The sequence below is a fragment of the Sodiomyces alcalophilus genome (genome assembly GCF_042370955.1).
Source record: "Sodiomyces alcalophilus JCM 7366 unplaced genomic scaffold ACRALscaffold_1, whole genome shotgun sequence".
In the NCBI taxonomy this organism is placed as follows: domain Eukaryota; kingdom Fungi; phylum Ascomycota; class Sordariomycetes; order Glomerellales; family Plectosphaerellaceae; genus Sodiomyces; species Sodiomyces alcalophilus.
The window spans coordinates 5,209,492-5,236,720 of record NW_027263532.1 but is presented as its reverse complement, the minus strand read 5'-3'; the positions used below and the strand labels follow the sequence as shown (position 1 = coordinate 5,236,720).

The 27,229-nt window shown below is 58.9% G+C and overlaps 13 protein-coding genes across 13 annotated transcripts in view; 6 read left to right on the top strand and 7 right to left on the bottom strand.

Annotated features, from left to right (window-relative positions):
* Nucleotides 1-180: 180 nt before the first annotated feature.
* Nucleotides 181-1,599, top strand: ACRALDRAFT_2024948 (uncharacterized protein; the record flags this gene model as incomplete). The annotated part of the gene is made up of 3 exons (XM_071020274.1): nt 181-400; nt 460-505; nt 558-1,599. The coding sequence occupies 3 exons, from the start codon at nt 181-183 to the stop codon at nt 1,597-1,599; spliced, it is 1,308 nt and encodes a 435-aa protein (XP_070880111.1).
* Nucleotides 1,600-1,715: 116 nt separating this feature from the next.
* Nucleotides 1,716-2,050, top strand: ACRALDRAFT_205079 (uncharacterized protein; the record flags this gene model as incomplete). The annotated part of the gene is made up of 3 exons (XM_071021592.1): nt 1,716-1,781; nt 1,850-1,995; nt 2,038-2,050. 3 exons carry the CDS (start codon nt 1,716-1,718, stop codon nt 2,048-2,050), a joined length of 225 nt encoding a protein of 74 aa, XP_070880110.1.
* A 72-nt stretch (nt 2,051-2,122) lies between these two features.
* On the bottom strand, nt 2,123-3,428 carry ACRALDRAFT_205080 (uncharacterized protein; the record flags this gene model as incomplete). Its single annotated transcript, XM_071021593.1, has 6 exons — nt 2,123-2,157; nt 2,222-2,258; nt 2,293-3,115; nt 3,203-3,223; nt 3,301-3,367; nt 3,413-3,428. The coding sequence occupies 6 exons, from the start codon at nt 3,426-3,428 to the stop codon at nt 2,123-2,125; spliced, it is 999 nt and encodes a 332-aa protein (XP_070880109.1).
* A 128-nt stretch (nt 3,429-3,556) lies between these two features.
* ACRALDRAFT_2096018 (uncharacterized protein) lies at nt 3,557-6,205 on the top strand (the record flags this gene model as incomplete). The annotated part of the gene is made up of 3 exons (XM_071022757.1): nt 3,557-3,729; nt 3,797-5,654; nt 5,723-6,205. 3 exons carry the CDS (start codon nt 3,557-3,559, stop codon nt 6,203-6,205), a joined length of 2,514 nt encoding a protein of 837 aa, XP_070880108.1.
* Nucleotides 6,206-6,401: 196 nt separating this feature from the next.
* Nucleotides 6,402-7,544, bottom strand: ACRALDRAFT_2039585 (uncharacterized protein; the record flags this gene model as incomplete). The annotated part of the gene is made up of 1 exon (XM_071020971.1): nt 6,402-7,544. The coding sequence occupies one exon, from the start codon at nt 7,542-7,544 to the stop codon at nt 6,402-6,404; it is 1,143 nt and encodes a 380-aa protein (XP_070880107.1).
* Nucleotides 7,545-8,816: 1,272 nt separating this feature from the next.
* ACRALDRAFT_1078460 (uncharacterized protein) lies at nt 8,817-11,304 on the top strand (the record flags this gene model as incomplete). The annotated part of the gene is made up of 4 exons (XM_071018778.1): nt 8,817-8,960; nt 9,093-9,138; nt 9,221-10,661; nt 10,740-11,304. 4 exons carry the CDS (start codon nt 8,817-8,819, stop codon nt 11,302-11,304), a joined length of 2,196 nt encoding a protein of 731 aa, XP_070880106.1.
* On the bottom strand, nt 11,220-13,013 carry ACRALDRAFT_2117752 (uncharacterized protein). Its single transcript, XM_071023777.1, has 2 exons — nt 12,865-13,013; nt 11,220-12,787 (listed from the first exon to the last, which is right to left on the bottom strand). Exons 1-2 carry the CDS (start codon nt 12,879-12,881, stop codon nt 11,851-11,853), a joined length of 954 nt encoding a protein of 317 aa, XP_070880105.1. The 5' UTR covers nt 12,882-13,013; the 3' UTR covers nt 11,220-11,850.
* A 321-nt stretch (nt 13,014-13,334) lies between these two features.
* On the top strand, nt 13,335-14,363 carry ACRALDRAFT_2039583 (uncharacterized protein; the record flags this gene model as incomplete). The annotated part of the gene is made up of 3 exons (XM_071020970.1): nt 13,335-13,436; nt 13,557-14,189; nt 14,256-14,363. 3 exons carry the CDS (start codon nt 13,335-13,337, stop codon nt 14,361-14,363), a joined length of 843 nt encoding a protein of 280 aa, XP_070880104.1.
* A 228-nt stretch (nt 14,364-14,591) lies between these two features.
* ACRALDRAFT_1045766 (uncharacterized protein) lies at nt 14,592-17,039 on the bottom strand (the record flags this gene model as incomplete). Its single annotated transcript, XM_071015407.1, has 2 exons — nt 14,592-16,725; nt 16,861-17,039. 2 exons carry the CDS (start codon nt 17,037-17,039, stop codon nt 14,592-14,594), a joined length of 2,313 nt encoding a protein of 770 aa, XP_070880103.1.
* A 293-nt stretch (nt 17,040-17,332) lies between these two features.
* On the bottom strand, nt 17,333-18,887 carry ACRALDRAFT_1037974 (uncharacterized protein). The gene is made up of 2 exons (XM_071015077.1): nt 18,567-18,887; nt 17,333-18,493 (listed from the first exon to the last, which is right to left on the bottom strand). Exons 1-2 carry the CDS (start codon nt 18,839-18,841, stop codon nt 17,416-17,418), a joined length of 1,353 nt encoding a protein of 450 aa, XP_070880102.1. The 5' UTR covers nt 18,842-18,887; the 3' UTR covers nt 17,333-17,415.
* A 171-nt stretch (nt 18,888-19,058) lies between these two features.
* ACRALDRAFT_1045771 (uncharacterized protein) lies at nt 19,059-23,670 on the bottom strand. Its single transcript, XM_071015408.1, has 2 exons — nt 23,481-23,670; nt 19,059-23,297 (listed from the first exon to the last, which is right to left on the bottom strand). Exon 2 carries the CDS (start codon nt 23,271-23,273, stop codon nt 19,722-19,724), a length of 3,552 nt encoding a protein of 1,183 aa, XP_070880101.1. The 5' UTR covers nt 23,274-23,297; nt 23,481-23,670; the 3' UTR covers nt 19,059-19,721.
* A 1,656-nt stretch (nt 23,671-25,326) lies between these two features.
* On the top strand, nt 25,327-25,856 carry ACRALDRAFT_1059238 (uncharacterized protein). Its single transcript, XM_071015996.1, has one exon. The coding sequence runs from the start codon at nt 25,490-25,492 to the stop codon at nt 25,754-25,756; it is 267 nt and encodes an 88-aa protein (XP_070880100.1). The 5' UTR covers nt 25,327-25,489; the 3' UTR covers nt 25,757-25,856.
* An 851-nt stretch (nt 25,857-26,707) lies between these two features.
* The window catches only part of ACRALDRAFT_2024938 (uncharacterized protein), a gene marked incomplete at both ends in the record, with an annotated part of 901 nt that continues 379 nt past the window's right edge, over nt 26,708-27,229 (bottom strand). The window contains one exon of the mRNA XM_071020273.1: nt 26,708-27,131. Coding sequence (XP_070880099.1) covers nt 26,708-27,131 — 424 coding nt within the window. The remainder of the gene's footprint in view (nt 27,132-27,229) is intronic.

The window sequence follows — 27,229 nt, the reverse complement described above, 5'->3', positions numbered from 1 at the left end:
TGATGTTATTCTCACGGATGCCTTAGTCAGCATGACAGACGCGTCACGTGTCCCTCACCCCACTTCTCACCGAGGTGTAGACTGCAAGTACGATGTACTCAGTAGGTCACGGTCGTCCCTCACTTATTATAGCTCCTCTTAATCCCAACACCTCATCTTACCTCACTCCCGAAGCACACCATGCCGCCGAGACGTCTTCCGTGGTTGTTGGACTCTACGCCCGTCAAGAGTCAGCCGTCATCAAGGAGTCCAACCGCTCCTATTCCCCGTTCACCAGCATCCCCAGCGCCGTCCGCCATCACGAATGCATCGGCAAGTCGAACTCCCGTAGTCTCTCGGACACCACGGGAATCTGACGCGCCCAGTACGGCGAGAAACGCGATATCCTCCCTCGGGCGAAGTAAGTGGCGATAGAAGTGCATCAAAGGATATCCTTGGGTTAGCACTGACACCATGTAGATCGCTCTCCGTCCACCTCCCCCCCTCCAGAACCCCTTGCCGAGAGGTCAGTACCCTCAGAGCTTCCCAACACTCCCGGACATACTGACAGTCTGTAGCTTCATGATAGAAGGGCTAGAGAATGACGACCAATACCGCATGGTCGAAGACGAGTTCTTCGTCATCGCCGGCAAGTTCACAGCTCACCTCCATGCGGCCGAGTACCAGCGACTCAAAACCCAGGTCAATTCTCGAAACGCCGACACCATCGCCAACATCTCTCGTCCCGTGGTCGGTTCCCTGACCGAACTGGCGCGGAAACGCCAAGAGGAGGTCCTGAGGAAGAAGAAGCAGCGTGAGGCCTTGAGAAAAGCAAAGGCCGACGCGGGCTTACCGGCGGACGAAGGTGACGACGACGGAGATGATGTCCCTTGGAGGGGTTCTGCTCTTCAAGGTCTCATGGAGAGTTCGGGGAGAAAGGAGGTGTCGCTCATGGATTTTGCACGGAAGAACCCGAGGAACCCCAGGACCAGGAACCCAAGCAGCCCAAGGAACCCTGTCATTAGATCATCGTCTACACCCAGGGGAGTGGACTCTCCAATCAGTCGCGTAACAAAACGACCGCTGAATCAGGAGGACGTGGATACGGAGGAAGAAGACGATGACGATGACGACGACGACGACGACGACGACGACGACCTCGATCGGTTCACTCTACCCACTTCCTCTAGTCGCGTCGCGTCACATGCCACTTGCCGAATCGCCGGGACCTCTGCCATCACAAGACATTCACCCTCAATGCCAGCCAAGAGAATGCCATTCAGCTCAACACCCGTCAGGAGTAACAAAGCAAAAACCAACTCGACGCCAGTTGAGCTCGAGACAGAGTCGACATCCAGCCCGGTGGGACGGCCCTCTACTACGGCCAGACCCGTCGCGCGACCTTTGGTGCCATCAAAGGCCCACCAGGTAGCATCCCAACAAACGAATCCCGATGACGAAGACGATGGCAGCGACGAAGACGACGATGAAGATATATTTACACGGTTCAAGAAGCGTAGGGAACGCGACAACCCACGTAGGCCCGCAATAAAGCAGGAGCCTGCGTCCAAGCCACCAGACGACATGGACATGCCGGATATCATCCCGTACTTCTTATGATCGGTCATGCTGTGGTTCAAGGCGCATTAGTTCGGACAAGGAAGAGATGGAGGCCTGCCGCCGCCGACTTGACTCGTTCTGACTGTCTGTTTATGTCTTACTGTCTTGCGACTTTGATGTCCGTTACTGCATCTGCGGCTTCACCTGCGCTTGCATTCTCCTGCGCGATACCCTGGCACTTGGTTTAGTGTCCCTCCACCACCGTATTTCTTTCTCTGAACCCCTCGTGTAGACATTGATGTCATCACAGATGACAAGGAGGCCAACCTTGTCGCCTGGCCTGCTCACTGCCATGCCCTCCCTCACACGGCTGGACCTTAACAACCTCTACGAGTTGTCGGACAGGCCATGGATCTGTCGAGGCCAACACGAACACCTGTTCGAGGCCCGCCTTCCGTGAGTCGGCCCTGGGTTTCGGCCACACCACGGTGTTTTGAGTAGTTTTGGCTAGCGATTTTGGCCTGCTTGTCGGGTAGATAATCTACTCGCGACATGCTCCCGCGACGGCCACATCTTTTGCGGTTTATGTTTCTTCTTTGTGGTATGTCAGGAGAAAAGCTGCATTGGCGGGGGAGACACAAAAAAAGAAAAAAGAAGGAAAGAAAAGAACAGAGAAACTAACCATTTTGCGTATGACTGTAGGTCGGTGAGTGTCCGTCCTCAAGTCGGCGACAAAACTCCAACCCCTCACACCTTCTTCAAGAAATGCGTCTTGAACTTCTTGTTCGCTCGATCGGCGCCCCGATGGAGGAACTGATCCCCCAGGATCTCAAACGCGAATTTGCGTGGCCGGGCCGCAGTCGCATCCTCGCCCGCCATTGCCGTCCCAGACATTGCCTGGTCCTGCGTTTCCGGCCCCGGCTGCCCTTTCTGCTGCTTCTCTCCATGCGACTCCGGTGGATCCTCCAGCGGTAGCTCGACGCGAAACATGGTCCCTTCCTTGGGCACAATCTTGATGTGGTCCCGCGGGGTGACAATCTCAAAGACGAAGCGGGCGTCCTTGACGACAATGCCGCGGATGCCGACACGGCTGGGACACGAGCTGCGGACGACCTCGACCTCGGCGCCGTGCATCTCTGCGGCGCTCAGTTTGGCGGCGGCGGCCTGACCGCCCGTGTAGAGCTCGTTGCCGAGGAGTTCGCGGATGTAGCCGCGCCAGAGGCCGAGGAGGGGCTCGTAGAGGGCGTAGCGCTGGCGGTCGCGGGGGAGGTCGTACAGGCCGAGTCGCCTGCGGGCGCGGGCGGACAGGGGAGCGGGTTTCTGCTTGGAGCGGGCGAGGCTGCGCTCTTTGCGGGCTTTGCGGCGGGCTTCGCGCGCGTCGTGCGGCGGCGGGGAGGAAGGCCGGAGGTAGAAGGAGCGGTATTGGATCTTGTCGTCGAAGATGCGGGAGGCGGAGTCGGGGGAGTGCGCCCTGGCGAGGAGCGATTTCGTTAGAGTTGACGGCGGCTGTGCCATGTTGGGCAGAGGGACGGTTGTGGTGGTGATGTGGTGGTGATGTGTGGTGTTGGACGGAAAACTGGAGTCCAGTAGATGGAGATATTAAGGTACAAAAAGTCTCCGTACAAATCTCTTATCTTATCTATACGGAAGCAGCTTGGTGTACAAAGTACCATTAGCACGTGCACTAGCATGTGCACAGTACGTAAGTAAACACACACGGTACGGAAGTCGGCTCACCGAGCCCCGACCGCTTCTACTCACCCGCAGACCGAAGCGGGGCATCGGCAATTGACGCCATCTTGTCTCCCTCTCCCTCCCTTCATTCCTCCTCAACATCACACCATTCTCCTACGAGACACCTCCTACGAGACACCTTCAACTTTTCCCATCTCCTCGCATTGAGAGACTTTAAGGACATGGATTTCTGGTCCGCCAGGAGACGGGCAGGCCACAGGACACCTATCACCAACTGAAGCCAGCTCAAAGGTCCAGCCAAGCGCGAGGCGCGTTCACGACAATGGCCGAAGACGACGACCCGACCAGCAAGACGGCGCCGGATCTCAAGATCCTCGGCGACCAGGTTACCCTCCAACCCAGCGGCTACCTCGAGCCGCCGTCAAAGGATGGAAAGTTTGACAAGGACGAACCGCTCATGAAGAACATGGCTCGCTTCCGTTCCGAACCTCTCCAGTGCGTCTACCAAGCCATTTTGGTCGTTAAGTAACGTACGACGGTAACTGACCTTTTCCTTCCGTAGGTTCCTCCGCGATGTCTCGCTCTACGTCTCGGGTACGGGCTGGCGCGCCTACGACAACTTCATCGGCCAGCCCATCTTCTATCCCGGGTTCACCGACTACATGACAGAGTCGGTCCTCTCGTCTCCCCTCCTGCTCGATAAAATCGCCGAACTCGCCGACAAGCGCATCGCCGTGGAAGAAAAAGAAGGCTTCTTCGACGCCAAGGACAAAGACTACCTCATCAAACGCGCCCAGCGCCGCACCGCCATCGAGTCGGGCGTCCGCGAAGTGGCGGCCAAGATGACCGACGACATGATCTGCAAGTTCGAGAGCAAGACCTTCATCCGCGGCGCCTACTACATCACCACCCAGCTCCTGCTGCGCGCCTACCACCAGGGTATCCACGTGTCTAGCGAGGAGGTGCTGCGCCTGCGCAAGGTCGCCGAGGAGGCCCAGCGCAAGAAGCAGAGCATCGTCTTCCTTCCCTGCCACCGCTCCCACGCCGACTACGTCTCTCTGCAGCTCATCTGCTACCGCCTGGGCTTGAGTCTGCCGGTCGTCGTGGCCGGGGACAACCTCAACTTCCCCGTCGTCGGCGCCTTTTTGCAGCACGCCGGCGCCATGTGGATCCGGAGATCCTTTGGCGACGACGTCCTCTACACCACCGTCGTGCAGGCGTACATCGACACTCTGCTCCAGCAGGGCTTCAACTTTGACTGCTTCATCGAGGGGACGCGGTCCCGGACCGGTAAACTCCTGCCTCCCAAGTTTGGCATCCTCAAGTTCGTCCTCGACTCGGTCCTCTCCGGCCGCACCGACGACTGCATCATATGCCCCGTCAGCACGCAATACGACAAGGTCATCGAGACGGAAGGCTACGTTACCGAGCTGCTGGGCGTCCCTAAGAAGAAAGAGAACCTGGCCGACTTTTTGTCCAACGGTTCGTCCGTCTTGTCTCTTCGCCTCGGACGGGTCGACGTCCGTTTCCACGAGCCGTGGAGCCTGAGGAGCTTCATCGACACCCAGATGACGCGCATCTCCAAGAACCCGCCGCAAGGTCTCAGCCTCGATGTGAAGGACCCGGAGAACGTTTCGCTCCGCCACAGGCTCCTGCGGACGCTGGGGTACCAGGTCCTGGCCGACATCAATGCCGTCTCGGTCGTCATGCCTACTGCGCTGATCGGCACCGTCCTCCTCACGCTGCGCGGACGCGGCGTGGGTAAGACGGAGCTGGAGCGGCGCGTCCAGTGGCTGACCGAACGGGTTCGTGCCAAGGGGGGCCGCGTCGCCCACTCGGGCAATACCCCTCTCTCGGAGATCATCGAGCGAGGCCTGGAGGTCCTGGGCAAGGACCTGGTCGGGGTCGTGACGGGCCTCCCGGAGCCGACGTACTACGCCGTCGACCGGTTCCAGCTATCGTTCTACCGTAACATGACGATCCATCTCTTCATTTCCGAGGCGCTCGTCAGCGCGGCCATGTACACCAAGGTGAAGCAGGGCGGTGGGCCGGCGATACAGGACATCACCCCCGCCGAGCTGACGGACCAGATCCGCTTTCTCTCGTCGCTCTTCCGGGGGGAGTTCATCTTCCCCAGCGAAGGCCTCGAGGCCAACATGGCCAAGAGCCTGCAGGGTCTCGAGGAGGACCAGGTCATCTACGCCGAACGGGACGCCGAGGGTAACGTGGTCAAGGTTGGGCTTTCACCGCACGAAAGGGCGGCCGGGCGGGAGAATTACGACTTTTACTGCTTTTTGATTTGGCCTTTTATCGAGGCTAGCTGGCTCGCTGCCGTGTCTCTGATGGGACTTACGCCGCCGTTGGGCGAGACGGAGGATATTTGGATCGAGGTGGCCAAGGCCCAGAGCACCACACAACTGGTAAGTTTTGTCGTTTTTCTTGCCAACATATGTCTCCCCCGAACTGAAAACGCTGATTCTTTTTCCAGCTCGGCAAAACGCTCTACCACCAAGGCGACCTTAGCTACTTCGAATCCGTCAACAAGGAGACGCTCAAGAACTCGTACCAGCGGTTCGAAGAGGAGGGCATCGTGGAGGTGGTCAGGTCCAGGGACCCCAAGGTCCCGGCACGGCTCAGACTGGCGGCAGACTGGCGGCCGTCGCGCGACCCGGAGACGGGGCGACTGGTGGCGGCGGGCCGGCTGTGGGACTTTACAGAGAAGATCGCGTCGAGCCGGCGCGAGGGTAAGAACCGGCGCGACGGCGCGACGGTCAGCACGCGTGTGCTGCGGCTGGCCGACGAGCTGGGCGGGACGCTGTTCGAGGCGGCCAAGAAACCGGAAGTGAAGAAGAAGGGGAAGAAGGGGGGTTCGGCGTCGCCCGGGTTGAGCGGAGAGGAGGCGGAGCAGTTCCAAAAGGGCGCGAAGGACGTGAGGAGGAGACGATCACTAGAGCCGCGGTCGCATTTATGATGGCGTTTGAGATGGGGTTTCTCTCCCAATGTAATTATATATGGAATGGTAGGAAACGAGTCTATACTTAATGAGAATATATATGCATCTAAATGTCTACATTGGTAAAATATAATGACAAGGCTGAGATATAAGTCTGGGCCTGAGTCTTGCGGTCTCGTCAACTCGTGGTGTGTCTATTGAGACGCTTCTAGATTCATGGGGTGACGGGCTTCAGGACGATATTATCGATGAGCCTCACGGACGGTCCGTCGCTGTGACCCAGGTCCTCTCCCGGCTGGGGGTCCTCGGCGGGCAACATCTTGATGGCACCGCTCAGAATGGCACCTCTTGCCGGGTCCACCGTCTCCAGCTCTTCCATGGTGTCCGGGTCGGAAAGGGACAGGTAGTCGACCTCGAACAAGGCCCTCTGGCTCGCAGGGAGGGCAGTCTGGGCCGCGAGGACGGAGGCGGCGACATCCCTCGCCGGGCCCAGGATACTATCCCTGTCCCGAGCGGCGGCGTGGGGGGATGCGTAGGCGCGCTCGGCGGCGAGGAGGGCGTCGTGCAGGACGGGGGCGACGTTCCTGCGACGGGCGCCCAGGTAGACGTTGCGGGAGCTGAGGGCCAGGCCGTCGGATTCACGGACGGTGGGGACGACGACGACCTGGGTGGGGATGAGAAAGTCGCGAACGAGGCGGCGGATGAGGACGGCCTGCTGGGCGTCCTTCTGGCCAAAGTAGACGCGGTCGGGCTGGACGGCGTTGAAGAGCTTGGTGCAGACGGTGGCGACGCCGCGGAAGAAGGTGGGGCGGGAGGCGCCCTCGAGGAGGCGGCCCAGCGGGGTGATGGTGACGAAGCTGCCGTCGGAGGACGGGTCCTGGCCGGGGAAGCCCTCGGGGTACATGTCGTGGACGGCCGGGGCGAAGACGGCGGAGAGGCGGCCCAGGTTGGCGGCGTCGTCGGCGAGGGAGCGGTCGAGGCGGGCGAGGCGGGCGGCGTCGGCGTCCCAGGTGGAAGGGTAGGAGGAGAGGTCCTCGTTGCGGCCGAACTGGGCCGGGTTGAGGAAGAGGGAGACGACGACGTGGTGGCATTCGGCGGCGGCGGCGCGGATGAGGGCGAGGTGGCCCTCGTGTAAGGCGCCCATGGTGGGGACGAGGCCGACGGTGCGGTGGTCTTGGCGGAGGGGGTTGCGCCAGGCGCGGAGGGAGTCGACGGAGCGGAGGACTCGGATGGAGGAGGACGGGAGGGTTTCGCGGGTGAGACGGGAGGGACGGCGGGGGGAGGAGGGCGAGGGGGGGGAGGAGGAGGATGAGCCGCAGGCGGACGAGGGGGTAGTCGTGGACAAGGGACGAGACATGGTGATGGGTGTGAATGTGGATGGAGGGGAGAGGATGGTAGGGGTTTTGGTGCTCCTCGGTGAGGACGAGGTGAGAGCGGAAGCCCGGGGTGAAGACGAAACGAGGGAAGACGAAGAGGATGAGACACGCGAAGGGGAGATCGCGGCTCGGAGAGTGCGGGAAAGCATGGAATGACGGACGAAGTTCTGGAGACGAAAATAAGAGACTATGGAAGGAGGAGAGGGCAATTGGCCATGGTGGGGAGCGGCGGGTCTATATTATAGAGAAAGGGTGTGATGATTTCTGCGGCGGAGTTTTGAGGCTGGTGAAGGTGAAGGTGAAGGTGAAAAAGATATTTTGGGATTCTCGGCCGAGGTTTTCGGTGAGCTCGGTGAGGACGTCGGATGAAGAAACCGGAGAAACGAAACTCCGATTACCTTGATGGACTCGATCTACAAGTACAGTGTACTATACTGTGTATCTGCCGATACTCTGCGGATTACACCGTGTGAATGGCCTACTCACACCCGTCATACTCATCAACCGTCCCACATCATCATCTGCACTTTCCTCCTCACAACTCCATCGTCCATCGTCAGTCAACCTCATGAACAGAAGAAGAAACGACACGCCATTTCGTCGCCCACGTCCTCATCAGTCGTCACTATAGTCACCTCGAATTGGTCATCGGCATCACCTTTTGAATCGACTTGACGCAAGTTCCTCATTCTCACGTCAATCATACCAGTTCAACCATCACCTCGAACGCCCTTCGATCGACCTCTTGGATCCCGCGGTCCTTCACGCCTGGTGCCTGATGTCGTTTCTCTTCGAACCCCCATTTTCTCCCGCTACGCTTCCCCTGCTGCTCGTGGCGCTCCTCTCTCGCCGTTGAGGGTCGTCTTTGAACAGATCCCCCGTATCAATCCCGATCGAACAACAGCACACGAGATCACCCCATCCGAGTCTTGCCTTGCGAATTAGACGTACTTTCACCTGCGTCACGTCCGTCCCGATGGTGTGCGTTCGACCTGTTTAACGCACTACCTCACATTACGTCCTGCGGGGGAAACCAGTGATATATCTCTTGGCCAGTCTCGGCGACTTTGAATCCGCCGCTGTCCTACTTCAGTCACCACTCGCTCCTTGGCACCTTGGCTTCAGACCGGGCCTTTCTGTCACCATTTAGCACATCTCGAATTGTATCTCCACGCGGCTGACGAGTTCCTACATCCCTCCTGTAGGACGACCTGAACCACGAGCCCGTCTCTCTTTTTCTCTGCAAATATAGCATGAACCTACCCAGCTCTCACATTCCCAATCGACGCGGCAGCGGCGTCATCTCCCTGATCCCGAACCGCGACCTTCGATGCACCCTGCCATCCAAAAAGGCCGCCACCTCCGCTACCACGGCCACCCGCTCCAAGTCCAAGCGAGTACGGACGGGATGTCTAACATGCAGAGGGCGCCATCTAAAATGCGACGAAGCATTACCAGATTGTCTAAATTGTCGCAAAAGTAATAGACAATGCAAGCGCGGCGTGCGACTCAACTTTATCGACCTCCAGGTCAAGAGACCGCCGTGCTTGCTACCTCCGTCCGTGGAGTGGTCCGGTACGTTACGAGCAGGCCGTCCCGACTGGACTGCATGTAGTCTGTTCATTGTGGGATGAGGCTCACTAACCTTGAGCGATAGTGCAATTCCAAGACGAATCCCGGCAAATCGCTTCAGGTTATGTTGGTGGCTTGAGTCGGTATGCGCACCTGCAGCGCGATCCAGACGCTTCGACCCCTCGTCGGCATCCCAAGGTCAATATTCGGCAACACCATCCACACCACCATCCACATCACCACCCGCATCACCATCCACATCAGAACCCACAACACCACCCACAACACCACCCACAGCATCAACCACCGTATGACCACCAGCCTGCCGGTTCGAACCCCTCGCTCGAACCCCCCACCAGCAGCTTCGCTCCAGCCAATACTGCCATGTACGGCTACTCGAGCCACGTCTTCCCTCCCGAGCCCTCATTTTCCACACCACAAAACTCATCTCACACAGGGGCCTACGGGTTCCCCCTCCGAGACAACCCGTTCACCGCCCTGCGAGAGGAGGCCGCGATGCCACATGCTCATCGAAGTAGTGACGCCCCCAATGCGGCCTCCGTAGCTCCCCTGCTAACCGGACAGTCTCCAACCTTCAGGGGGGTTCTCCAGGCCCACGGCCACCTCGCCGGGGACGGAATGATGACGCCGCCAGCCAGCGACAAAGCCGTGGCGTCTGAGCGGGAGAACCTCAACTCGGCCGACGAGGTGCTTTACATGCAAGTCTTTGTTCGAGAAGTCGCCGTGTGGATGGACTCCCTCGACAAGGGGAACCACTTCAGCCGCCTGATCCCGTACCACTCGCTCAAGTCACCCATGCTCCTCAACGCCCTGTTGGCCTGCGGCGTCAAGCACCTGGCCCTCACCAACCCGGATTTCCTGCACGACAAGGCCCTGCACCATTACGACACGGCCACCACCCAGCTCCTCCGCAGCCTGCAGAACCCGGACCGGGACACCGCCGAGTGCGCCACCACCGCCGTCGTGCTCAATGCCTACGAGATCATGTCCGAGAGGCCCGGCCAGCCCATCCGCATGAATCACATCGCCGGCGCCCGCGCCCTCATCCGGGAATGCGGCTGGGACGCCCGCTCCACCGGCGTCGGCGCCGCCTGCTTCTGGCTCAACGTCAGCATGGAGGTCCTCAGCTGCCTGGCCTTTGACTGGCAGCTTACATGGGATCCAGACCACTGGGGTCTCGACCCGGACTTTTTCGCCTCGGCTCCGGACAAACGCGAACCTGATGGCGCCGTGGCGGCAACGGGGGGCTCCGGCCAGGAAGAAGAGTGGGCACGGCGCATCTTTTATGTCGTCGCCAAGGTCGCCAACTTCCGCGCTACCATCCCCAAGCTCCAGGAACCGAATCCGCATGATGAGCAGGCCCGCCTGGCTAACCGGCTCGGCCAATGGCACGAGCTCAAGAGGCTGTGCGACAGGTGGAACACCACCTGCCCTCGCACCATGCGTCCATTCGGTCATCTCTACCCGTCGCAGTCCGAGTCTAAATCGTCTTTTCCCAACATTTGGTGAGTTTCTTTGTTCGGGGCGCTGTGTTTGTGCTTGTAGCTTCTGGCTTGTCCGCTAACGACAAGCGTCCCATTCAGGCTGATCAGCCCCGTCGCCGTCATTGGCCGCATCGTGTACCATACTGCTCAGTGTCTTCTGGCCCAGACGAACCCAATGGAACCAGCCAGGGCATCCGAGGAAATGCGCGTGCTGCAGCTGCACCACGCCCACCAAGTGTGCGGGCTCGTGGCGCACAACAACGACCGAGCCGTGGCGTCTGTGGCCACCCGCTGCATGGCGGTGGCCGGATCCGTGCTGACGAACCCACGGGAGCAAGAAGAGGCCATTGCGATCCTGGAACGAATCCGCAAGTCGAGCGGCTGGGATCTCGGGACCGTCACGGCCGGACTGAAACGGGCCTGGGGATGGACGACCGCTGCACCGGACCCCACGATCGACTCTGGGCTAGGGGGGTCGGATCCGAGCGTCGGTGTCGGCGCCAGCACGGCCGCTGCGAACCATGCGACTTTCGACAACAGCCCGTCTGGATCGAAAGCGAACCCCCTCTCATTTACCGACTTTAGCCTGTCGAACCACTCGTATCAGAACTGGTACGAGCCGGCGAATCGGTCGAATTCGTTTTCTCTACAGGATATTCTGTGAGCGCTTTAGTCTGGGGCGTTTAGAGAAAGGATATCGGAAGTATTATTATTGCAGTGCACAATGTCTTGGGCATTGGCAGACACTTTTTATCTGCCATATCACGCATGGGCGGTAGCAGAGCCGGAGTTGGGCGTCAGATGTGATGTACATGTATATGCGCACCAGGGAACAAATCTGAGTGTTTCTTCCCGATATGTTATTCTACGGGGTTGGCGCCAGACATGCTGGAATGATTTATGATTTGATAGCGGCCCGAGGGCTCAAGTCAGCGCTCTTACTGGCATATGTATGTCATATATGAGATTCTGCACCGGCTGCCGGGGCGAAGCAGGAGAGGTGGATATTTGTGCTCATATTGATTCCTGTTACATCTTGAAGACGATATAGACGATGCCACGAGTGCGATGTCTCTAATTCCTTTTGGGCTACATCCTCTGTTGAGGGCGTGAATTCTGGGGTATATATAAACATTATCACATTCCGCTCATGTACGACGTTATTCTCGTCCTGTAGCTCTACATTTTGTCTTTCACTTTCGTCTTTCCCCTATTCAGCATGAATCACGACCTCGGCATCCTCCACCCGATCCTTCATACACTCCTCGCTCTCCACCTCGATAGGGGGCACCACAATACCATACTTCTCATAGGAAAACGACTCCAGGGACGGAAGGTACTCCGCCCACCCGTCATCCACCTCGCCAACCTGGCTCGGGTCGGCGCCATCACCAGCCTCGCCAATGCGACCAGCAAGCACCTCCCCTTCCCTCCCGGCGTACTCGCGCACGAGCATGGGGTGGGGACACCAGATGACGCGCATGCCGGCGCGGCGCCCGGCCTCGACACCCGGCACGGAATCTTCAAAGACGAGGCACTCTTCGGGGCGGATAGGGGGTTCGTCGGCCGGGAGGGACTCGTTGATGGTGCGCAGGGCCAGGAGGAAGATGTCGGGGTGGGGTTTGCCGCGGCCGGCGGGGATGCGGGGGTCGTCGCCTAGGACGCGGCGGGGGGCGGAGAAGACGGAGAAGAGGGACGTCAGGTGGGCGGTTTTGAGGTGGAAGTTTCGGGAGTGGGAGGAGGTGGCCAGGGCGATGTGGACGTGGTTCGGCTTCGTCGTGGTGGGGGTGGTGGTGGTGGTGGTTTGTTTTCCGTCTCCCCGTTTTGCGGCCCAGTACCGGGTTCGGCCTAGGTCGGCGAGCAGCCGGACAACGCCCGGGAGAGGCTGGGAGGAGGGGAACTGCTCGGCTTGGATGGCGGAGAGGTCTGCGGAGTACTGCTCAGGCCGGATGGGGAGCTGGGCCCAGTTGTGGAAGATGGCGTTGGCTTCTGGGCCGGGACGGCCCTGTAGGCGGGCCTTGACGGACCAGGGGAGGTTGGGTTTGCCGTAGCGGTCGAGGATGACGTTGACGCATTTGGTGTAGATGTCTTCTGTGTCCAGAAGGAGTCCGTCCATGTCGAACAGACAGGCCCTGACGGGTGGGAAGCTAGGGAGCATGTCAGGGGTTTCGCCGTTTACTTGACGGGTCTAGGGACACTATATAAGATGGACAGGTCGGCTTACTCGGTACGAGGGGGCATTGTGAGAATTGATTAGGGCGAGCGAGTTTTCAAAGTCGTCAGAGATCAGGTGGTGGACGATGAGAGTAGGGTTCTTGTTCTCGGAGTCAAGGCCGTTTGTAAAGGCGTCACGGCGCTTGATGTGTTGTTTCGAGGTACAGATGAAGTCCGTTGCCTGGACGGCGGGATGTCAGGGACGCGATGCCGAGGCGGGGGAGGGGTAGCTGAGTAAGCATTGGAAGCGACATGCTTATATAAGCATACATGTATTCCGGTACCTAATACAGTGAGTAAGCAAAAGTGATGAGTAGGTACTTCGTAACTCGTCATTGTAATGCTTACCCACTATACCTACTTCGTACCTTTTTCATTTTGTATTACTCATCACTCCTCACCCCCACACTTCCGTCTCTCATCCTCTTGCTTGCAACCTCACTGGCATCACAAGCTCAGGAGTAATTACTTTGGGCAAAAATGACTTCCAAATCCAAAGAAAAGAGACCCAGCTCTCTCGAGAAGGAGCAAGATGCCGAACCGGAAGAAGCTCAGATCAGATTCTCTCCAGAAGAGGAAGCGGTACGTGAAATATTCGTCAAGTTTGACCCGTAATCACGTCCATTCCTATAAGACATCTTCACTGCACCCTCATGCTCCTCCACCTCTGAGACTCTCAATTCAGTCGGCTGACCTACTCAGAACCTCGTGGCCGAGTCCAACGCCAGCAAGACCGAAGCCAACTCCCTCTTCGCCTCCTCGCAGTACGAACAGGCGATATCCAAATACGACGACGCCGTCACCGTCTGTCCCAACTACCTCGACTACGAACTCGCCGTCCTCCGCTCCAACATGGCCGCCTGCCACCTGAAACTCTCCCAGTGGAAAGACGCCATCTCGGCCGCCACCTCGGCCCTCGACGGGCTGGACCGCCTGGAGAAGGAAGAGGCGCTCCGGGCCGACGAGGCCGCCCAAGCGAAAGCCAAGGAGGAAGAAGAGGTCGAAGAGGAGATCATCTCCGCCGGAGCAGGCAAGGCGGCCACCGCACCGCCCGAGACGGACGGGGATCCCGCAGAGGCCGCGAGGCGGAAGCGCCGAGAGGACGTACGCCGAATCCGAGCCAAGGCCCTCATGCGCAGGGCACGCGCGCGTAGCGAGGAAGGCGGCTGGGCGAACCTGGCCGGTGCCGAGGAGGACTACAAGCTGCTCGAGCAGATGCCGAACCTGAGCGCCGCCGATATGAAGGTGGTGAAGACGCAGCTCAGGACGCTGCCGGCGCGCACCAAGGCGGCGCAGGAGGCGGAGACGGCGGAGATGTGGAGCAAGCTCAAGGATGTGAGTTGTCTTGGTTGCTAGCCGTGATTTCTTTCTTTTAGACTGTCACCGCTAATGTTGGTTTAGCTGGGGAACGGGATCCTGAAGCCTTTTGGACTGAGCACGGACAACTTTCAGATGGTCAAGGACGAGAAGACGGGAGGGTATAGTATGAACTTTCAGGGGAATAAGTGACGGATGGCTGCTGGAGTCGTGTGGCCAGGGAGGTTGTGGACTAGACCAACTGTTTTCATAAATGATGCAGACGCTGAATTGAAATGATAACTACCATGTTAATTCCATGGCAAGAGAACCGCCTATAAATCTGAATTCAACAGGACAAAGGGCGACCACAGAAGGTCATCATCATCTCCGGAATGGCTCCGTTCCGCGGTAAATCTCGCACAGACAACGGACAACGCCCTACCCAATGTTAAACTCCCCAGCTGCATCCATAACCGACTTCATCTTCATCCTCATCTTCCTCTCCCTCTCCCTGGCCTCCTCATCCTCGTCCGCCGCCCCGACCCCATCGTCCCCGCCCTCCTCCTCATCCCTGGCCTTCCCACCATGCTTCCGCTTCTTCCTCGCCGCCTCCTTGAGTGCCGCCTTCTTCCCCTCCTTGGCGCCACCCCGGCCCACCCCCGTCGGCGCCTCGCGCAGCGCGTAGCTCTTGGCCGTGTGGCCGAGATGCAGCTCCTGGATGTCGAAATACTTCCTCTCGGCCTTGGTGTGCGTCGCGTACGCGCGCACGTGCGACCGGAACGCCTTGCGCGCGGCCTCGAGCAGGCCCTTCCCGCCGGGCGAGAGGAGCCGCTGCTCCAGGTGCAGCTGCAGCGCCTCGGCCCGCTGCGAGAACGACCGGCTGTCCTCGGCCACGGGTTTCGCGTCCGTGTCGACGGGGAACGGCATGTGCTGCGAGAGCCCGCTGTGCAGGACGCCCTCGTACGATTCCGCTTTCGGCGGCGTCGACGACGAGGACCCCGCGTGCGCCGCGAGGTGGTCGACGTAGCCTTCTTCGCAGCCCGGTTGGAGGAAGAGGACGGCTTTGCCGGGTCGCCCGGCTCGTGCGGTACGGCCTATCCGGTGGAGGTGGTCGTCGGAGCTGAAGGCCGGGTCGTATTCGATGACGAGCTCGACCGAGGGGACGTCGAGGCCTCGCGACGATATATCCGTGGTGATCAGGACGCAGGGGTCTTCGCATTTGGAATAGGCGCCGAGGGTGGCGGTGCGGACGGGCTGCGGGAGGGACCCGTGCAGTTTGTGGAGGACGATGTTGGGGTTGGCCGGCGAGCCGAGGTAGGCGGCGGGGGCGACGGTGTTGGCGGTGAGGGATGTCGAGGAGGAGGAAGAGTCGGGTGTTTTTGAGGGTTTAGTGGCGTTTTCGGCGTTGGATGATGCTGGTTGTTTGAGCAGATCAAAGTGAAAGTCGACCGAATCAGCACACGATATGAAGACGATGGCTTTCATGACGGAACCGCGACGCAGAAAAGTCGCTTTCAAGAGGGATATCAGAGTCACCAGGCGCAGCTTGGCAGGGACGATGTAGAACGACTGCTTCAGCTGCGCGGGCGCCGAGAAGACGACCTGTCGATCACCCTCGCCTCCGACCTCGCCCTCGCCCTTGCCCTTGGCCTCGTCCTTCCCATCGTCTTCCGACGTGGAAATGTGCACGGCGTCCTTGAGACTGATTTCCCCCAGCTTCTGCACGTCCATCTTCATCGTCGCCGAGCAGAGGACCGTGACGCGGCGCGTCGGCAGGCCCTTCAAGGAGACGCCATTCTTCGTCTTGCCATCGAGCGGCTTCTCGCGAATCTTGGCCACGATTTCCCGCAAGTCCTCCTCGAACCCCATCTCCATGAGCCTGTCGCCCTCGTCCAGGACCAGCCACCGCACCGTCCCGACGTCGAGCGCCTTGGTGTGTTCGAGGTGGTCCGTCAGCCGGCCCGGCGTCGCGATGAGGATGTTGACGCCCTTTCGTATCCGGCTCTTCTCCGAGTGCTTGCTCTCGCCGCCGATGACCGTGGTGCTCACGAGCCACGGAGGCAACAGCTTGGCCAACACCACGTCGATCTGCCGACAGAGCTCTCGCGTGGGCGCCATGACGATGGCGAAGAGCCCGGAGTCGCGGCGGAGCTGGCCCTCCACCGAGAGGATGCGCTGCAGGACAGGAAGCAGGTACGCCAGCGTCTTGCCCGAACCCGTCTGCGCTTGCACAAAGGCGTCGCTGTCGTCGGAGATGAGTTGCGGGATGACCTTGGCCTGGATCGCCGTTGGGGCTTTGAGCTGAACCTTGCCCGAAAGCGTCTGGGCCAGACGCCGCGAGATGCCGAGGGCATGGAAACTGGCGGCCTCTTCGGAGAGGGGGGCATTGGACGGCTCGGCTGGCTCCTCCTCGGTCTTCGGTTCGTCGTCGAAGACGGTGCGGGCGGTCGGATTCGACGTGAAGAGTCTCGAGGTGACGTTACCAGATGGACCCGAGGGACGAGGGTGTGGAGATGGCTGCTGGTGGGATTGTTCCGAGAGGGAGATTCCTTGGCGTTTCCCGATGACGATGCTGCCTGGGGGCAGTTTGCCAGTTTGGTAGGCCGATGGTTGGGGAGGCTCAGCACGTAATCTCTTGGCCGGCCTCTCCTGTGGTTCCGACCGGCCCTCGGTATTCTGTTGGCCAGCGGGACGCGGCGTATAAGACGTTGGTTTTGCGTTGAGCGACGACGACGGAGACGCCGACGAGGTCGACTCGATGCCTCTTTTGGCACTACGCTGCGCTTTTAGTCGATCCCGCCACTTTCCGCCTTGAATCTTCCTCACTTGGGGCTTGAGAGGAGCATCCCCAAGTGAGAAATTCAGAATCATGCCATCGTCGGCCATTGTGAGAGGATGTGGAAGAGTCGTGGACTGGTGAGTCTGGTCTCAAGTCTCACTGCCGTGAGTTCGAATTGGAGGAAGAAAAAATCCAGGACGTGCTTATCTTATCGCGATACCAAGGGAACACTGTGTGTGGACGTACTGTGTACTGGGTACTGTGCGTCGAGTCCACCGACCTACACCGAGTATCTAACGTTACCGTGTGTTCACCGGGGATTCACCGAGCGTCCTATGTCGACGGAAGGTTGGATATACCAATGAAGAATGTAAGTCACCCTCACTCGAGAACAGATTATGGCTGGCTGACGGCGATTCACAAACCACCAAACCTGTATTCATGCCCTCTATCGGCACCTCTCGCTCACGTGTATAACAGCTTCTAAGGCAACCACCCGGCATAGGCATCCAACCCCTCTGCCCTCACACCCTCCATCTCGCCCTTCACCCCAAGAAGCCTCACCCTGGCGTCCCTCTTACGGCTCCACTCCTCCAGGAACCCCTCCACCCGCTTCTCCGTCTCCTCGTCGTCCCTCATGACCAGAGCCAGCGCATCATATCCCCCCGCCCCGGGCACCACGCCGCCATAAACACCCTCCACCCCACCCAACGCGTCCAGCAGCTCGCCCTGGCTCTCCGGCTCAATGGGAACCCCACTCGCCCGCCCCATCTCCCTCACAAGCTCGCGCACCCGCGCCAACGCCCCCGCCACCTCCCCCGTTTCCCCCCGGCCCAGCACGTCCGCCAGCGCCTCGTTCCTCTCCTGCAGCGAGTCCCACAGCGTCTTGCTCCCCTCCGCGTCCTGGCCCCGCCACGCAAGCACCTTCTTCACCATCCCGACCGTCTGGCTCCCGCAGTCCACGTCGCACATGCGTAGCACCACCCCGTCAGGCATCACCGCGCCGTCCTTCCTCACCTCCGTGTCCCACCGCGCGTGGTCATCCACCCGCTCCACCAGCGCGGCCGCGAACCCCGCCGTCCCGGGCGACGGAAGGTTGGAGAACAGCGAGGGGGAAAAGCGCCGGTAGCGACACGACCCGAATACCGCGGCCGCGACGTCGAACCCGGAGCCGACTTTTCCCTGCGCGGCACAGTGGGCCGACTGCGCGAGATTGTGGAGCGTCTGCCGCCCCGTTTCGCTGGCGGGGTTGAAGAGGGAGGTGGGGAGGTAGTGCGAGAGGAGGGCGGCGGTGAGGGACGTGACGAGGGCGGCGGACGATCCGAGGCCCGTTTTGTGGGCTTCGGAGAGGGTGTGCGGGTAGCGGGCGAAACGACCTGGGGTGGGTTCGGATGTGGCGTTGCTGGAAGGTAGGGAGTAGTAGTCGTTGTCGGCGAGGATGGTTAGCCGAGCCGGGGCAAGGCTGTGGCTCGGGTCGTCGCGGCTCACGATGTGGTTGATGTAGGTGAGGGTGTATGTCAGGGTTGTCTCTACGAAGGGGTTGGGTGACATCTTGGAGCCACTGGCGGGTGTCAGACAGCTGATCATGCCCAGGGGTTTGTGTCGTGAGATATCATGCCAGGGAGAGAACGTACACGTGTAGCTGCGTCACCGCTATGCCGCCCTCCTTCCCAGCCAAGTGGAAGCCGTAGCGCCACGTCGCGTCGATAAACTGCGGGCTCTCCACCACCATCTCAGCCAGCTGGACGCCCGGTTCCGTAGTGATAGGGGCCGCAATGACGTTGATTCGCGCGCTCAAACCGAACACGAGACCCGTGTAGCCACGGTCCAGCACCAGGTAGCCCCCTGCGAGGAGCACTTTTCCCGGTGCCGAGACGGCCGTTGTTGGACGGACGGAGTGGGATGGCATGATGAGAGAGTAGCCCGGAGAAGGGTGTTGAGGTTGACTACTGAGGAATTGCTTGGAATCCAACAACGGTCAGGTCAAAACAATGGAGGGGCATGGCGGGGTAATTTCTTACAGTGCGTATATACAGTGTGTTGTACTTCGTAAGGTCAGGCTGACATAAGCCAACATCATCACCGACATCGCTCACCGACTCCTTCACCGAACACATCACGAAAGACACCATGCAACTCGAAATATAACATTTGATAATTAATTGACAGGTCTCGTCAGTATAGTACAAGCAATAGGATCAAGTACCAGCCTTGTCATGTCTAGGTGAAACGGCTCCTCCCATGGTCCCGTTTCTTTCGTTTCCTTTTCCGTTCTTTCTTTTCCTTTGCCTGTCCTTCTGTTCTCCAGTCCACCCAGACTCGAACTGATTTGATCCTCTATATGCTTCGCGCCCAACTTCCGAGGCCCCTCGCCAATGCGTAGTGGGGATGTGTCTATCAGATTCGCTTGTCGATCCCTTCCGGTTCGACTTTTCCACCCACCCCAAGGACCATTTTCTTTAGGTTTTGTTTTTGTTTCCCGCAAACGCCGAGCCGACCCAGGATATATAGAACCAACAATATATGAGACACAAGGAAAAGAGGGAAAAAAAAAAAAAAAAGGAAGACAATTAAAATCAAGCGCACCACCCATCGTGCCAAAAGAGACACCCCAAATCTCGCCACACCGTTTATCCGTCTCGCTGAAACTCTCTACACAAGGGGGTATCAAATAAGGCCGACGAGGGCTGGACAAAGGAAAAGGGAATGCCTCGGCTAGAAATTGTGCTGGAGGCTTTGCCAGACTCAGAACTCGCCAGGACAATATCAGACCAAGAGCATTGGGTAGATTAAGCCACAGCAATGGCCTCCTCTCCGCCACCACCTCCCAAGAGCTCAAGGACCTTGTTCACAACGGCGCTGGGATAGCCCCGGGACAGCATCTCGCCCACGATGCCCTTGGCCTTCTCGCGCTCTCCCGTGGCGAGGAAGGCACGCGTCATGGCCTCGTAGGTGCTCGGCTCGCGCTTCTGGAGTCCGACGGCATTGTAGATGGCATAGGCTCGGTCAATGTTCTTCTCGGCCGCCCAGCCGTGGATGAGCGTGTTGGCGATGTACGGGGTCAGCTCAATGCCGCGGCGGCGCATCAGGCCCAGCACCGGCTCCGTCTCGGCCACGCGGTGGTTCGCGACCATGGCCTCGAACAGCGCCTGGAACAGGCTGGAATGAGCCGGCACCGCGCGGTCCCGCATGACCGAGTCGAACACCTTGCGGGCACCATCCAAGTCGTGGAGCACGCAGCCCCGCGCATGGATCAGCGACGCGTAGTGGACAGGCTCGGGCTTCTGTCCCGAGGCCCGAATCGACTCCAGCACCGACTCGGCCGCCGCGAGGTCGACGGGCTCCAGGGTGGCGTGGGTGTCGACGAGGAGCTTGTAGGTGTGGGCGGTGGGCGAGATGCCCCGGGCCTTCATGCGGCCGTAGTAGTCCAGCACCTTGCTCTTGTCGCGCTTGGTGGTCAGGAAGAACTGCATCATGCTGTTGTAGGGAGCCGGCCGGGCCTTGTAGTTGGGCATGGCCTCCATCTCGTCAAAGAGCTGCTCGGCAAACTTCTCATCGCTGACACGGCAGAGAGCGTTGACGATGGTCCCGTACGTCACCGACGTGGGCTTAATGTCCAGGGCGCGCATCTCGGCAAAGTAGAAGAGGCAGTCGTCGATGCGGCGGGCCTTTCCTAGCTTGCCGATAAGGGCGTTGTACAGGAACGAGCTGGGCTCAACACCTTCGGCCTTGGCGCGGTGGAAAATCTTGGCCGCCTCGGAGGCCTCGTCAAAGGTCTTGGTGGACTCCTTGAGGGTGGTGATGTACAGACCAAAGGTGTTGGCCGAAGGAGCCGAGCCCATGGCGAGTAGCTCCTGGTGGAACTGCTCGGCCATGTGGCGGTCACCGGTAGTCAGGCAGGCGCCGACCATGGCGTCGAGGATCGAGGTCCAACCGTAACGGACCATGGGGTACTGGGGCAGCAGGGGAACATCGGTGCGAGCCATGGCCAGAATCTCATGGCACAGCTCCATCCTGTTCTCCCGGGCGGCCGCCGAGATGAGCTTGGCGTAGGTGATATAGCGGGGATGGCGGCCAATGCGGCGCATGTTCCGGAACCGCGTCAGGGCCTCGTTCAGGCGGGGCCCCTTGCGACCATGGCTGCCCTCCAGCTCGTCCGAGATCATGGATGACCCCTTGAAGTCGGTGTTGTGGGCATACGGGTCGAAGCTGTCGTCGAAGCTGGAAACCGTGGCGGACGACAGGTACGGCGAGTTGGCGAAGGAGGTGTGCGGTGCGCTGGACACCTGCGAGGGCATCTCCCGCGGATCGACAATGTTCCTGAGGGCCATGTATCGGTTGATGAACTCGACGCCCTCCTCGATCCAGTCACCGCTATCGGGGTTCGCGGCGCGGATCCGCTGGAACATGGCCTCCGACTGCGCCAAACCCTCGGCAACCTGGCCGGAACCGATCATGGCGACGGCAAACATGGCGGTGGGCTCGATGAAAGCGGGGGTGACCTGCATGTCGGGGCTGGCGAGGACGTGCCAGTACCTCGCAGCCGACGCCACGTCGCCCTCCCGGACACTCAGGGCCATCAAAGCCATGGCCGACGTGGCGACCTGGGACGCTTCGGTGGGCACGTTGGCAAAAGCGGCGATGGCAGTGAGCTTGTCGCCGTGGTCGGCGGCGCCAGTGGCGACATTGTTCATGGCGGTGACCCTGGCGGCGCTGGCGCCCTCGATGATCTGGGCCCACTGCAGGGCGTCTTGGAAGATGCCCCGGTCGACGAAAGCCTTGACGAAGCCGGCGCTGATGAGGGCATCCTTGATGTCGGCGGCACGAGCGCCATACTCATGGATGATCTTCTCATAAAACTTCATGGCGCCCTCGACCTTGTCGCAGATGACGTAGGCGCCGATGACAGCGGCATAGACCTCCGAATCCAGGCGGTCGAGGAGAGCCTCCTCGCCATGGTCATGGGCGATAGCGAGGGAGCGGTATTCCTCGTAGCACTCGACGGCGCTGATGAGATCACCCGAGGCGGCGAAGGAGGTGATCATGGCGGGGAAGATGGTGGCGTAGGGAGTCACCCGGTTGAGCTCCATGTGCTCGTACAGGCGCAGCATGTCGGAGGGACGGCCAGCGCGGGCACAGGCGGTGATCAGCTGGGTGTACGACTCGGCGGTGTAGGCGGCGCGGTAGGAAGACACCGAGTTCTCAAAGATCTTCATGGCCCAGTCGAGGGGATCATCTTCGGACAGGATGGCATAGTCGTACTCGTGGGAAGCGAGCATGAACTTGCCCGGCTCGTCCATGCCACCAAACCTGACCCGCTTATCCTCGAGGTCCCTCTTGAGCGAGGCAACCTCGAGAGAGCGCGAGGCGAGCAAACCGACCAGGATGTTGTAGGTGTCGGTGTCGGGGCTGACCTTCTGGCGGAGCATGTGGGTGTAGACGTCACGGATATTGGAGACCACCTCGTTCCTGTCGGTGCACAGCTGGATCCGCGCCATGAGCAGGGCGTTGTAGGCGCCGGCAGCAGGCCGGACGCCGGCGACCAGCATGGCCTCGAAAACGGCGGCAATCTCGGACCAGCGGCCATTCCCGGCCAATTTGAGGAGATGGTCAGCGTAGGTCTCCGACTGCCGCGCGAGGGCCTCCGGGGTGACGGAGCGTGCTCCGCTGGCTGGGCTACGAGAGCGTTCAACCACGGGGGTCAGGGTCCGGGAGAGGACGACGGGATCGATCGGGGTGCCAGAGCGAAGGGACTCTTCGAGGGCCTCTTCCAAGGCTTCCTGGCAACTCCTCGCCTCGAGTTCCTTCTCGAGAGCGGCATCGATGTGGGCCAGAGCGGCCTGGGCATCTATGGGTAGAGCCGAAGGGGTCGGCGACGCCCTCCCATCCTGTGCGACAGCGTTGTTCTCGGACGGAAGCTCATGGTGGGCTTCGGGGTCGGCAGCCAGGATGGAGGCCGGGGTGGGCTTCCACTCGATCTGGCGCTGAAACTCGAACTGGGACCATTCCTTCTCGACATCCTCGCCAGCAGCCTGCTTCCTCTGCAGGTGCTCAAAGTAGGCATCTAGCCCTCCATGCTTGGCAAGGTTTCTCTCGGTGCGGAGGTCGAGAGAGAGGTTGGTGCCGGTCTTGTCGGTGCTGAAGGCAGACTGGAACTGTTGGAGGGATTGGAAACGATTGAGGCGGGTAGAGTGACGGCGGGCGAAGGAGGGTCTATTCTGGGCGTTGAGGTTATGTGGATGGGTAACAGCGACGAGAGACTGTGCGTAACCGTGACCTAGAGACTTTGCAATTCCTTGTCGGAAGAGTGTCTGGTGGAGGTTTGAGAAGATGGTGGGCATTTAGGCGAGTGAGGGAGAAGGGGGCTAAGGGAGAGTCAGTTTGAGGTCGTTCAAGTCGTTCATCCATAGACAGTCCATGGAATAGCGGTAACAAAGAGACGGTCCGGAGCGTGGTGTTGGTGTTGTTCGTTCTCGCCGTTCGCCGCCAATGACCCGACGGCGCCGGGAGATCATGACAAAAATCGGAGAAAAGTGGGTGGAACTTACGGGGAACGGGGGAAATATTAGCGAATGCAGGTTCATTTGACAGCCCCGAAGCCGTCAAACAAACGCGCGGTCTCGAAAAAAAGGAAGATGATGTTTGTGGATGTTGAAAAGTGAGCGAAGAAGGGAAAAGGGCGACGAGGGCAGATGAAATGTAAGGTAGGTGGAAGAAGTCCGTGATATGAAGAGGGAAGGGAGGGGAAGAGGAAAAACAAATCTCAGCAAATATTCGGGGGAGGCAAGCAGAAATGAGCCATACCTTCCCGTCTGAAGAAGAAAGTCTCATACATGCGGATCGATGCCGGGGGGGGCAAGGAATGAGTCGTCGACTCGTCGTACACGGTGGGCTTGGTGGCTCCTTCCCGGCCCAGGGGAAATTTTTCGCGTGGATCCGGGAAGCTGACAGACCAACACCATGGGTGGACCCGGAACTTTCCTACCAGTCATTGCTACTTACATGATACATCACGGTACCTTTTTCTCCATAGTAGACTCCACTCATTTAAAGTAGCTGATTGTAATTTGTAAGACTACTCCACCCATTTTCTTTTCTTTTCTAATCCCGAGGTGAATCGGTGCCTTTGAGTCGAGGATTTTTGCTTTTCCCATTTCACAATAGCCGAGATCGAGTGCGAGCAAACGAGTAGACAAACATGGACGAGGCTCTTTGTTATGTCTTCTTTTTTGGCCTTTTGTTTTTCATTTCTTTTTCGTAGCTACCTATCGTTGCTTTCTTTTCTGTTTTGGCTTTTCAGCTCGATCAGCTGTATGCACCTCTTCAACGCTGCCCGACTTGACCCGATGTTAACAGATTTATTATTCCCACGAGTGTGACAGGAGCGCAAAGTGTTCCTCCTTCGCGTCATGGCCCCTCCACGGTAACTACTGCAACCCCCGCGGCAGCTCGGTGTTAAAAATCGTGTTGCAGAAATCGAATGCTAGGCTAGGCTGCCATGGGAGTCATAATTATGGATGACGACGTCAAACCTGTTCACTTGGCCACAGGCCGGGATGGCATACCCGCATAGGGAATTCAACGCGTCCGGACCCACTTAAAATGTCGGGGCACAGCTGCCGGACGGCCACGCCAGTCCATTAGGGGCAAGGCGGGTACATCCTGTGACGTTGACTGGCGGGCTTCTAGCCAGGCCGAAATCAACCCGGCGAGCTGGGAAGCGGACCGGACCAATGGACCAGCAGGGGAACGGATAGGAATGGGAGGGAGCAGCAATCATCGGTACCATGCCATTGGGCCATCAATTACTGTACACACATACGTTGTACGTTGTACGTTGTACGTCGTTTGTAGATTGAGAGGTGCCGTCGACATGTTAAGCTTATTCAACGGAGCTCTGTCAGTCAGGTTAGCCTACAGCGTACGGTCGACAGCGTCCAGAGATAGCTCCCAGAGACAGGGACCAGATGAGAATCAGAATCTTCTTCTGGACGCATTGACAATATCTGCCCATGTTCTCGAAGATTCTGCAACAAGCCACCGTAATTTGCGGTACCGGTGACTGTGAATAGGTGTAGGTAATGCCGTAACAAGGGTAATGAGATTGTCTTCCGCCGTCAAACAGACAGCTGGTACAGATGCATCGCCGTCATGCAAATCGCACGCGACAGTTGAATTACAACGAACAAAAACACCAAACCAGTCATGATTAGGTAGGAATACATATGTATCAACGTAGTAGAACAACAATTCAATTTCATAGATACGTTGCAACTAAAATACCATTCAGCTTGAATGTAATTACTGATCGTCCAAGTCGAAACAGTACATCCCTACTGGTCCGCGTTGAAATTTCAGGCGTATCAACATTCCAAAAGGCCCCACTCCTCCATTGCAGAGTCACATGGACGCCTGGCACGGCACCACGAAAATAAACCGCTATCTTTCGTAGGTACTGGTACATGCGCTGTATTACACTGCCTCTTGCTTTGTGTGACTCCCGTGCCTCCCGTTGCCTTCATAATACGTACAGTACATGGTCGGACAGAAGACGGAGATGCCGGGCTTCGGACACAGCGGAGCGGCCTTCGATGGTTTCCCGACTTTCAATCGATCCGAACGTATGTGTGCCGATCTCCGTCCTCCGCCTTTTACACTCTGGGGCCCCTCGTTCACTATCCCTAGTAATATCGATCGGTCCTTTCTGGGCTCCCAACTCCTTTTGTCAGCATCCGCGCTCTCCAGCATTGCGCATGGGCGTGGTTTCTTCCCCTTTCGTCAAACACGGGCCGTTGCAACCCGGCCCGACGCCTCTTCACGCTAACATGACGGGATTCATGTCTCGAAGAACCAATTGGGAAATGCGTGCTCATTAGTCTTGCAACGCTCGATGCACGGACGAACGTTGGCACGGACGAACCGTTGGAAAAGTGGTGTTGTACGGGCTACCTAGCTAGGTATACGTTGTATATTTGTATAATTCCTTCGTTTTGTGTCGGTCCAGCAGTGGAGTATGAATGTCTCTCCCTACGTAATCAGGCACCGGCACCATTGAGACGCAAGGCAGAAGGATACGAGACGAGCATGGGCAATTGACCGCTTTTGGCATTCCCGAGCTTGGTCCGCGACAGCGCTGTGACTGTCGATCTGCCAAGACGCTCTGGACTGATCGACAAATAACCGCGAAGTCTCCCTCGTCTACTCATCCCACCGCCGGTCCGAGCCATGGTCAGCAGGTTCCTCGTAATTAGACGCCGCCTTTTTAAATACCGATGTGCCCAATTCCTGGATGACTTTACCCATCTAGCACCTGCTTGTCGCTTGTTGGCCAAGTTTGCGACGCAGTCCTGGACGAGGCGGGCCGTAGGTTGCTCTCAAAGTCGAATAGTTTCTGTGTTACTCAAACGGACATGTGCAGCGGGATTTCACCACCTCACACCAGGCTTGCGCCTTGACCATCCCAGGTCTTGCCCTTGTCTAGGTCTCCTTTTATCTATGCTCATATAACCGCTACTCCGTTTGCGCATCTGAGTACGCCAAGAAAATGCCGTTTCCCGCAATCTATAGTAAACACCCGTCTCCCATCCAAACGCCCAACCTGCATATTGCCTTTATCAAACGCTGCTTTCCGAACGTGAGGCAAAACCACTCCAGCCCAGTCCGTCCCGTCTTAGCCCGGGCTTCCCTTTTTTCCCGGGTCAAGTCATATATCATATCATACTGTACAAAACGATGCAACTGTGCCGGGATGTTTCGGAATACGTGAGGATCCGACTTACACCCGACTCAGAGCACCGGTGTACATTCCCACCAGGGGCCCCGGCCCAACGGATTGCCGGATACCGGTTCTCCGTGACGGGGACGCCGGGGTTGGGACGGGGCTCGGCGACTGGCGCGACACGGTGGATCGTCTGGACGAAGTGGAGGAGATGGACCCGGGACCACCGGCGTACCGCCTCCGGGTGGACGTGGGGGTAGCCGTCGCCCTCCGGGTGTTGTAGTAGTGCGAGTAGTCCTCCAGCTCGGGAAGCATGGAGGTGCGGGCCAGGGCGGCGGCGGAGGATGACCTGTAATAACGGGGCGAGTAGGACGAGCTGGTGTCTGAAAAGTCGTCGTCGTGGGCGTAGCCAAATTCCGTTGGGTCGGGGTCCGCAATGCCGATGCGAGTGGCGGCTGCTTGTTCCCTCATTACGGAGACCCTGAGTAGTCTGTAAGTATAATGACATGCATGTTTTTTTTTTTGTTTTGGTGGTGGTTTTTCTTTTTTTTTTTTTTTTTTGGGGGGGGGGGGGGGGGG

Coding starts and splice junctions, on each gene's coding strand:
- ACRALDRAFT_1037974 (XM_071015077.1), bottom strand. CDS start 18,841: ATGCCATCCCACTCCGTCCGTCCAACAACGGCCGTCTCGGCACCGGGA. Junction 18,494..18,566: donor GCGGTGACGCAGCTACACGT/GTACGTTCTCTC, acceptor GACACCCGCCAG/TGGCTCCAAGATGTCACCCA.
- ACRALDRAFT_1045771 (XM_071015408.1), bottom strand. CDS start 23,273: ATGCCCACCATCTTCTCAAACCTCCACCAGACACTCTTCCGACAAGGA.
- ACRALDRAFT_1059238 (XM_071015996.1), top strand. CDS start 25,490: ATGCCGGGCTTCGGACACAGCGGAGCGGCCTTCGATGGTTTCCCGACT.